A 10,707-nucleotide genomic window follows, 5' to 3' on the forward strand; every position below is an offset into this window, starting at 1 on the left:
CGGCCGCGCGCCCCCCCCCCCCCCCCCCCCCCCCCCCCCCCGGCGCACGCGCACCGCCCGCAATTGAAGCAGCGGGGAGTGAGGGCGGTGGGACCGGGCAAAGGCGGGAGCGGGAAAACCGAGAGCGAAACCTGGAGAGGGTAACGTCACCGGCAGCCCCGGGACCGCGCTGGGTCCTGGGTGGTTCCCGGTTGTGGCGCGGGTGGTTCCCGCGCCGCAGGGCTGGGCTCGCCCACGCGTGTGTACCCGCGCACCCCCGCACATGCGGCGGGGCCGGCACTGCGCATGCGCCCCGGCACGGCGGGCGCGGAGCGGAGGGTGGGGGCCGGGCCCGTGACTCAGGTAACGCGACCCCGGCCCCTGCGGCCCCGCCGGGACGGGACACCCCGCTCCCACCTCCCCCGGGCGCCCGGGCGGGGCTCGCCGCCTCCGGGGAGCTCGGTACCGGCGGTGCCCCCTGGAGGGGCAGCCTCGCGCGGAGGGCACCGGGCGTGCGGGGCCTGTGCTGCGCCCCGCGGGGCGGGAGGAGCTGGCGGTGGGGCCGGCAGATCCCTGATTTTATCTTGTTGACTTTGACTCGTTTTCCGGGAAGGAACTGGGAACGTCCCTGGAGCGGCGGGGTAACAAACACCGCTGGTGGTGTTCCCGCTTCGGGCGGGGATCACGGTGAGGGCCCGACCTGCTGGGGACGGGCGCTTCTCCAAAATCTGCCACTGAGCTCGGGTCTAGGCTCGAGATCTACTGAGCAAGCCCGAAGCTGCTGAATGTTCAGCACAGGGAACGGCAGCAGCAGCGTTTGCCTTCGGATTGTTTGAAGTAGTTTCTCTTGCCAATGGGGTCTGGGCAGCCGGTGTGGAGATCGGAGAATGAATCGGTTGTAAGGGACAGTCGGTAGCGTGTGGGTCGTGGAGGGCCTGCTGAGGATAGTCTGCTTCCTGGAGTTTGTACTTGGAACCCATTCTGACAGACTGCTGAGTTAAGAGGCTGCTCCAGCTCTCACCCACCTCCGGTTCAACTGTATCCTTCGAATTGGCTGCAGAGTTTTATTTTGCATGAAGCTGTTTGGAGTTGTCAATTCTGAAATTGTCTTCAATTCTGAAAGTGGATGTTCTCAAATAGTCTTGGCATTCTTACTGTGAAACTGTTAGAGTATGGTCAAGCAGGTGGCTCTGTTGTCCTGTCGTTTTTAACCTCTGAGTGCAAATTCTGTCCTATCTAAATAGTATTTTGGGGTTTTTTCTGCTTAAATTCACATAAAATTGTGAGGTTCTCACACAGTGTTCCAAATTCCTGGGCTCGGCCTTGCTGAACTTTCCATCCTGATTAAGGTTCTGTAAACACATTCTGTGCAGGTTTTTGCTGAAGTGAGGAGTCTTTGACAAAGGTGTTTATTTTAGTCATCCTTCATCCATAGCAGTGGCTTCCCTGCATGAGGCACTCAGAGGAATGCTGGTCAAATTTAGAAACAAATCATTTCTATTCTAAGTTTGTAAGAGAACACTCTGATTAACATTCAGGTTCCCACTCAGATCTGGTTGCGGGAGGGGGTAAAATGAGCCTGACAGCAGAGCCCGATGCAGCTGATCCTCTGTGTCTGCTTGTGGAGTGCAGCTGGGGGGTTATTGCTGCCTTTTTTGGACCTTGGAGAAGGTCCCTCCAACCTGAATGGGAGGTTGGGACTGTTTTGAACTCAAGCAGAAGAGGCAGGAAGCTGAGGGCAAAAAAAGGTGAACTGACAAACTCTGCAGGTTTCTGGCTGATGTGGGGGGAGCTCTGGGCTCGTGAGCCCGCTTACTCTCTTGTTCTGGGGAGTAGTGCAATATATACTGCTGCTGTTACACACTAAATGCTCTGACTGTGCCTAATTGCTAATTAATAACAACTGTAGACACAGTTGTGGTCTTGGAAGTGAGCTGGCAGAGCTAGCTGAGAGATGCTACTGGAGAGTCAGTTTTGTAGCAGAACATCCCTGCTTTCCTTCTCAGCTCATTTGAACAGTGTGGCCAGATGTGAATTTGCTGCTGCCACAAGCAACAGAGTTCAGAACCTCCAGAGTTATTTTGTTCTTGTAGCAGTAGTCACTTTCTTTATAGAGAAGATGGCAGGATCGGGCAGGGGTTTATTTCTCTCTCTGGTCTGACTCTTGTAGTGTTTTCAAATTGTGCATTGTGTGTTGGGGATTACTGGAGATGTGATGTAACGGAATGGACAAGGCCTTTTTGCAATGATTGATTTAATTCTTTTTTCCAGTGAAAATGAAGCACTTACATATTTTTATCGCTGTCCTGTTCATTCCATGGAGCTTTTCTTTGGCAAAGTATGATGAATTTGAGGATGGAGATGACATTTTGGAATATGATGATAATGACTTCGCTGAATTTGAAGATGTGAATGAAGATACAGTCACAGAGTCTCCTCAGAGGATCATCACTACAGAAGACGATGAAGAAGAAGCCACTGTAGAGCTTGAAGGTCAGGATGAAAATCAGGAAGACTTTGATGATGCAGACACACAGGTATGGCCTTGTCCCCTTCCTCTATGTGTTTTCTAATAGTGTCTCTGCACCTTTCTTTCTCTTTTAGGATTTTACGTGCTGGGCTTTGGATTTTCATACTGTTTGTAATTTTGTCCTTTAGGAAGGTGACACTGAAAGTGAACCATATGATGATGAGGAGTTTGAAGGGTATGAAGAGAAACCAGATGCATCTCATAGCAAAAATAAAGACCCCATAACAATAGTTAATGTACGTATAACTATTGATCCAGTTTCTATTTGGAGTTTCATCACTTATTTTCTTAAGACAGTACACCAGGAATGTCACTGAAGTACTAATATGCACTTACAATGAACACAGTGTGGTTTTAGCTTATTTATGGCTTAAGTGTCAGACTAGAACTTGTCAGCTCTGTTGGTTTTTAAAGCCAGTCTCTCTGCCCATGCTGCATCACCTTTTTGCCTCCCAAAATAGTCTTTCACAGAACAATCACGTACTCAAGGTCTGCATTTTTGTTACCCCTGAGATCTCTTTTTAGGTATTATAGCTGACCTTGGCAGTGAAAATTAAGATTTGGGTACTTTTGTGACTCAAGGGTGGTACAGTGATAGCAGAATGGCTAATTAGCCTTTGAAGTGGCAAGGTCAGGAAGGCTTCCCTGCTCCCCCGTGGAGTCTGTGGCTCTGTGTGGCATGCTGAGAATGTTCCTGGGCACTGGGTGTTAGTTTGGATTTCCAAAGAAGTTACGATCACATAATGCTGTGATGGGCAGGGCATCAAGCCCAAATGCTTGGTGAATTGAAGTGCTGGGCTGCTTACTCTGAGGGATGTGTGCTAGCCCAGGCTCACTTGGAAGTGAGTGCTGTGTTTGTATTAAGCAGGTATTTTGGGAATGCTGTTATCAGTTGTTTCCTGTATGATTACTGTGCCCCAGTAACCCAAGTGCCTTACGTAGGCTTAGCTCTCTCGTTAGCTTATTGCTGTGTTGGGGATGGAGCTTCTCCGGTACTCTGTGTTTCCCAAATTTTCATGTGTATAAAATCCACTCGTTCAATATGTAAATCACAGTTTCTGTTCCCTTCCACAGGTCCCTGCTCACCTTCAAAACAGCTGGGAGAGTTACTACATGGAGATCCTGATGGTAACAGGTCTCCTGGCTTACATCATGAACTACATCATTGGGAAGAACAAAAACAACCGCCTGGCTCATGCTTGGTTCAACACTCACAGGGAGCTGCTAGAAAGTAACTTTGCTCTTGTTGGTGAGTTCCATAATGACACGGATCCAATTTTAGTATTTGAATAAAGCTGGGTTTAGACTGGCATTTAGGCTGTAGAGAATCCTTCTCTGTGCTGGGGTATCGTGAGCTCTAAGCCTTCTGCTGAACTATGGTGTCTCAGTTTGTGAGTTTAAATTGCAGTTCTCTGTCGCTGTTGTTTTTCCTCAGGGGATGATGGCACTAATAAAGAAGCTACAAGCACTGGGAAACTAAATCAAGAAAATGAACACATATATAACTTGTGGTGCTCTGGAAGGGTGTGCTGTGAAGGAATGCTCATCCAGTTAAAGGTAAGAATGAGGGAGTTTGTGATGCTGTTTACGTGTCACCAGTTGTCAGGTTCTAGAGGCTTTTCCATTCCTGTGTGAGCAGCAAGGAATCCCAGCTTGGCATTTGTGCTCACATGCAGATACAGAGTTCTGAGTACACACACAGAGGAGGGAAAACTGGTCATCTGAAGGTCTGTACAGACCTGTATTCTGGCCCGTAAAGCTGGCACCAAAGAGCAACAAGCAAGTGCTTGCAGAAAGAGTATAGAAACCAGAGGTGTAGTGTGAACAGAGGTAACTGTAGGCTGAAGAGCCCATCTGCCACTTACAGGGATAAATGGACCAACAGGAATTCCAATGAGGTACAGCAAAGACAAATACTCTGCACCTCGGATGGAACAGTCCCACAGTTCATCTTCTGACTTGAGGGAACAAAACCCTGAGAAACTCTTCCAGTGCAGAAAGTGGGCCTGCTTTTGAGCTGTACTGGTCACAGAGGGAAAACTCAGCTTAGATATTAGGAAAGAATTTTTTACTGTTGTCTATTCAGCTGTTTTCTGTGTTTACCACCTCGTGTTTTTAGTTTCTCAAGAGACAGGACCTGCTGAACGTCCTGGCGCGCATGATGAGGCCGGCGTCGGACCAAGTGGTGAGTACTCAGCCCTTCAGGTTAGCTCTGATAAACTGTTGTATTCCTTTGCTTCTGCTCTGCTGCTTTTGATTGTTCCAGGTGATTTCTGTAGTATTCCATATCTTCCAGTTCAGTAACTGTTAAAACAACCTCAAAGAATTGTTTGTATTTCTTTCCTGCCTGTGAAATGCAAACTGCTGATGACTGGAAGTTGCTTTATCTGTGGATTTTATCGTTTGAATGGTTTCGTGAGCAGTCTATCATGATTCAAGACCTCATCTTGATAAAAAGTGGTTTTACAATCTGAAATACTTAGTGATTGTTTGTCTGTCTGTTCAGTCTGCCGGAACAGGACTGCTTAACCCATATGTTGGTCTGGATATTATATTCTTAATGTTACTTTTTGCCTTCCTACTTGGTCTTAGAGAGCATAAGTGCCAAGAGAGGTTACATTTGAAGAACACTGTGTGCACTGTGAATACTCTTTCCATGCATCTATAATTGTATTTACTTATTCTATTAAAAATAATTAATTGCAAATTAGTTTTACAACTCTGCTGTTCTAATCACCATCATTACAGCACAATACTGAATTGTGTGCTCAGTCTAATTAAAAAGCTCCCTTACTTTAAGACACACTGAAAAGCTTTAAATCAACCACCTTTTTCTTAGGTGTGTCTCTCCTTGCTTAGTCCTTGTTCTTAGGAATCAAAGTGTCAGACAAACATTGAAATCTGACCAGGGCTAATAACTTTGTTTCACAGCAAATAAAAGTGACAATGAATGATGAAGATATGGACACGTATGTGTTTGCTGTTGGAACCAGAAAAGCACTGGTGAGACTTCAGAAAGAGATGCAGGACCTGGTATGTACATGCACATTGATAAATAGTAGCATATAAGAATTTAATCTGCATATTCATTGTTTTCTTGGGAACAGCTGAAAACCTGTGACTGATCTGTTGGAATTTGTGGGGAAAAGACATTTTCATCTACAGATAAAAGTCTAATGGAATCAAACATCAGAAGTGCTCCCTGTGTCAGATCTGCAGGGAAAGAGGCGGTGGAAAGCAGCTTACACCTTTCTTTTGGGGTACAGTTGGTTTAGGAGAGGCTGCAGTATTTTGTCAGCATACATGAGTGTTACTTCACCTCATTTAATTTGCACAAAAGACTTCTTCAAGGATTGAAAAGTAAACTTAATTAGTGATATGTGATGTGGAAAATTTAGGTTTAAATAATCTGTTTTTACATGATCTGAAATTAAAACTTCCCATATGTTCAAGCCCTGAAAAGAATTGCAGAGCTTGCAAAGAATCCAGTGATAACAAGCACTGCTTTGCAAATCTTTTCTCTCAAGTAACAGCATGAAGTGTGGTTGGTAGGATGCCAGTTTTTGTTCTGTTATCAAACAATGTAAGCAAAATGCCTTAATCCAATTTGAACACTCCAGCATGGATGTATTAGAATTGTTTTATCTTCTTCCTTAAAGTGCTGCCTTCTGAAGGAAAATAGTAACTTAAAGACTGTTGATGCTGTGTGCTTTACTTCGTTTGAAATGTCCCCAGCCAGGCTGAATGACTAAGTATATTTTTTGTTGTTTCTTTTCAGGTTCTTTTAGGGGTCCCACTGTTGCAGAACAGTTCAGTCTGATAAGATACTTACAGGCTTGTGTTTATTTTTCTTTCTCATTGTTCTCTTTGAAACAGAGTGAATTCTGCAGTGATAAACCTAAGTCTGGTGCAAAATATGGGCTTCCAGATTCGCTGGCTATCTTGTCAGAGATGGGAGAGGTCACAGAGGGAATGATGGACGCTAAGGTAAACTTGAATGAATTAATACAAATACTCCTTGGTAATCCTGGCATTTACAGCTTGTATGTTCCAAAAAGTTAAAAGGAAAAGTTAAAGGAAAAAGTTCACATCTTTATCAGTGTCACTGTGGCAAGCTGAGCACAGCAATTTCCTGAGTGACATACAGAACCACAGAATGGTTTCGGCTGGAAGGGGCCTTAAAAATCATCCAGTTCCAGCCCCCTGCCATGGGCAGGGAACCTGGCAAACCCATATGGAGTGGGTAGGCTGCAGCTGGATTGGTGCTGGGAAAAACTAATCCCCGTTTTTCTTTCAGATGATCCATTTCCTCACACACTACGCTGACAAGATTGAGTCTGTCCAATTCTCGGACCAGTTCTCCGGTCCAAAACTTATGCAAGAGTACGTATAAAGGCAGAGCTCTGTTCAGGCTGATTCTCAGCTGTGCTTTAGCAATACACAGAGGCAGCATCTCTGCTGTTTTCCTGAGCCTCCTAGTCCAGAGGTACTGTCAGGGGCTGCTTCAGAACTGCCAAGTGGTGGGTGATGTATCTTATCTGAATTACCACATAGGTTTTTGCAAGGGTGTATTATGCTCACAGGCGTATAAATAAATGAACATAAAGAAACATATTTTGATTTAATTATAAGACAGCTTATGTGTGTACCTTGTACTAAAATTGTGAAGGATCTGTGAAATGTAGGCCTTAGATTTTCACATTAGAATACTGTGGGATTTGGGGCAGTGAATACTTAAACTCTTGAGAAAATATTTTGTTCTCCCAAAATATTTAGAGATCTTCAGTGGTATAAACAACAAGGGGATGTGTGAAGCTGAATGTAATTAAAAATATACAGGCCTTCGTAGTGCTCAGATGCCCTCTTGACACTCAGAGGGGCTGGTGCTGTATGTTTCCACACTCATGCCTTTCCTCTGCAGGCTCTTGGGTAAAACACTTCAGGAATCCGAATAGTTTGAAACTTAACTTTGGGTTATAGCCAGGCTTTTAATGTTTATTTTATTGAAGTACTTTCCAAGAGTCTTTTGGGTTTTGATGAGGTTTTTCCAACCAATGGTAGTTACTTTGTATTTTTCTTCACTCATTCCAAAGATTTGTTTCTTTCCTCCAGGGAGGGCCAGCTTACAAAACTGCCCGAAACTAAAAAGACACTTCTGTTTACATTTAATGGTAAGAGAACTGTTGTCTGTGTGTGTCTGGGGGAGTGTTGGGCTTTATTTGTGTAAGTCACATGATCTGTCACCTGTGGAAGATAATGTGTGATAAATTACTTCAGTGCATGCAGAAGGATCATTGATTGATAAACAGAAGGCAGCAATACACTGCAGACCAAGCAGCATATTGTTGTGATAACAGGACACTCAGTCTTGCTGTTATTGACCCCAGCTCACACTCTTCTCTCTTGGGGTGGCTTTAAAAACCACAAGCCTTGCAGTTTGAACTTGCGCAGGCTCAATTGGTTTACCCTGGTTTGAAGTAGAAGTAGCTTGTTGGGAATCTATTCTAGAAAAGAATAGATCATCAAATCTCTTCAAAATTCAATCCCATAGCTCCAAATGAAGCTTCCTAAAGAGTAGGATAAGAGCATCTTTTATTTCATGAACAGTGTGAGCCATAAGGGAAGAGCATCACAGCAAGTAGACAAGTACTGCCAGTCTGTCTGAATGAACAAGGAACTCTTTTATTTCAGTGCCTGGTTCAGGCAACACTTCCCCAAAGGACATGGAGTCTTTGCTGCCTCTGATGAGCATGGTTATCTACTCCATTGACAAAGCAAAGAAGTTCCGGCTGAACAGAGAAGTAAGTAGTGTCTGGTTTTCTGTCTTCTGAACATTGTGTGGAATTGGAACCATTACCACTGGATCCTTCTGGATCCACTGGATCCTTCTGTTTCTTGTATGACTGGTAGAGATCCTGCGTCCTGCTCATGGGGAAATCAGTACAAACTGCATTTGCTTTTCTCTGTGCAAAGGGTAAACAAAAAGCTGACAAGAACAGGGCTCGGGTGGAAGAGAACTTCCTCAAGCTGACTCACGTGCAGAGACAGGAGGCTGCCCAGTCCCGCCGAGAGGAGAAGAAACGTGCGGAGAAGGAGCGAATCATGAATGAAGAAGATCCTGAGAAGCAGCGTCGGCTGGAGGTGAGGTGGATGTTCACAGTGGTACAGGCTGCTGGCAGATCCCTCCTAGGAGATCTCCAGGGCTGCCCGTAGGCATTGTAGCAGTGGCAACTTTGATTTCTATTTGCTGGAGGGCAGACAACTGTCAGGGTCTTTGCTGCTGCTTTCTGAAATACATGAAGGCTCCCGGTGAGATGTGAACCCAGTGCTGGAGGGCTTTGTTGTTTGGCTCTGAAATGATCTGCTTGCTCTTTGAAGAGATCACCCGTGTTTATTCAGATCCCTGTCCTTGCCTACAGGAAGCTGCTCTGCGGCGTGAGCAGAAGAAGCTTGAGAAGAAGCAGATGAAGATGAAGCAAATCAAAGTGAAAGCCATGTGACTGTCATGAGAAGCATCTCGGTGCCACCTGTGGAATTGTTATTCACGGGGTACAAAGACCTACATAACTCCATAATCCTCTGATTCCTTGAACACTAGTAACCATTAAGAGAGAAGTTCTTGCATTGGTGTAACTTATTTAAGTATTACAGCAAAATGTGTGGAGAGCTTTGTCTTGGCAGTTCTGTTCCAGATGGTACAAAGTTTCGCTACTTGTCTGTTTAAAAAAAAATTGCAATATTCTTGAATGCTTTTTGTCATTTTTTCTTTAAAAACAGAAGATTGTAAACCTGTCCATGTGTGCTGGTAACATATTCATGCTTTGGTTTTAAACTTTGATTTTAGTCATTGTGAGGGAAAGGGGAAAAACTTAGGGGGAGGAAAACTGCACAATAAACATTTACTTGCATTTATTTGCATCAAGGCACAACACTTAGAGCCTTCCATACCCAGTATGGATTCTTCAGGGATTTAAGCCCAGCAGAATAGAACTTCTAATAGAAGTAGAAGATTTTTTATCTTCATTTTTTTTTACAAAGGCCTGAAGCAGTATTAGGTCACCTGTGGGCATGACGGGCTTATGTGTGTAACACAGAGATGGTTAGAACCAAGGGAATGGAATACATGGACAGTTTCCTACTTGTGTGTTTGGATGCTGCAAACTTAACACAGTGTGAAGTCTGTGATGTCAGCATAGTGTTCCTTCAGGAGTGAGTGCATGGTGAGTTAGCAACTCAACCAGCTTTCCTTCAGTATATTTAACTGTTCAAATTTGCCTCAACCCCTTCTCTCCTGATCTCAGCAGCTGCTGCCCAGTTCACTTCAGCCAGGAGCCAGATCTAGTGGAGTACCTGCAACTGCCAATCTCCCCAAGCCAGTGAAAACGTTTCAGAGGATACTTGTCCTCTTCATCTGGTCAGTGATCACTTCAGGGTTTTTGAATCTAAATGGGAACAATGAAGTGAATGCCCTGTGCAAGCACTTCGCTGGGAGAGCTCTGCATTTTATAAATGCTTCCTGTCCAGAAGGCATTTTATTGTTGCTTGTAACAGACTTTTAACAGTTTTGTGGGGAAACAGTGTCCTGTGTGTTCTTGTTCAATACTTTGTGGAAACTTGGTTCTGAGGCAATAAGAATTAGCTGCTGTTGAAACAGCAATTGCTTAAACTTCTTGTTCCAGCATAGGATACTTCACCCTGATTGAAATGCAAATGTCTGTAACCTGGTACATGCAAATACATTAATTTTATAATGGTTGGTAAAATTATTTAAAACCAAAACTAATGTAGATTATGTGAAATTTTAGCACTATTTAGCTTTAAAGATTAATATGTTATTGTTTCACAGAGTTCTTTGAAAGGAAATACTAGTTTGTGCTCTTTTAAGTAAGTGGACAGCTTTCCTGAAGTCCCATCCAGTTGTGGGCCATGGCAGCTAATTTTGTAATACGAACATTCAAATGAACAATCTAATGAATAGTAAAATGTAATTGAAACACTCCTGCTTTACTTGGCTCGTTTCAGCGTTCCTTTCGTTTACTAGAATCTCAAAGCCTCCTTTGTCCTGGGTGAGTTTTGGTGTAGGTTTTAAACGCAAGGAGGAGGAGCTGGTGCTACCTGTGCTGTACTGTGCTGGAAGTGGTTCCTGCTGGGCGAGGGCTGGAGGAAGGTGTCTCTCCCCTTGTGCAGGCTGGGTTGGG

The 10,707-nt window shown here is 44.5% G+C and overlaps 1 protein-coding gene across 3 annotated transcripts; it reads left to right on the forward strand.

Annotated features, from left to right (window-relative positions):
* Nucleotides 1-38: 38 nt before the first annotated feature.
* On the forward strand, nucleotides 39-10,516 carry CCDC47 (coiled-coil domain containing 47). Of its 3 annotated transcripts, none has more exons than XM_048320202.1 (13): nucleotides 39-140; nucleotides 2,251-2,516; nucleotides 2,638-2,745; nucleotides 3,584-3,758; nucleotides 3,945-4,066; nucleotides 4,629-4,694; nucleotides 5,441-5,542; nucleotides 6,386-6,496; nucleotides 6,807-6,892; nucleotides 7,622-7,680; nucleotides 8,201-8,310; nucleotides 8,483-8,650; nucleotides 8,929-10,516. In XM_048320202.1, the coding sequence occupies exons 2-13, from the start codon at nucleotides 2,256-2,258 to the stop codon at nucleotides 9,007-9,009; spliced, it is 1,449 nt and encodes a 482-aa protein (XP_048176159.1). In that variant the 5' UTR covers nucleotides 39-140; nucleotides 2,251-2,255; the 3' UTR covers nucleotides 9,010-10,516. The 3 variants fall into 3 exon arrangements, with proteins under 3 accessions (XP_048176159.1, XP_048176173.1, XP_048176164.1); XM_048320216.1 differs by lacking the exon at nucleotides 39-140 and adding an exon at nucleotides 188-342; XM_048320207.1 differs by lacking the exon at nucleotides 39-140 and adding an exon at nucleotides 549-666.
* Nucleotides 10,517-10,707: the final 191 nt, after the last annotated feature.

The sequence above is a fragment of the Corvus hawaiiensis genome, chromosome 1 (genome assembly GCF_020740725.1).
Source record: "Corvus hawaiiensis isolate bCorHaw1 chromosome 1, bCorHaw1.pri.cur, whole genome shotgun sequence".
Classification (NCBI taxonomy): Eukaryota; Metazoa; Chordata; class Aves; order Passeriformes; family Corvidae; genus Corvus; species Corvus hawaiiensis.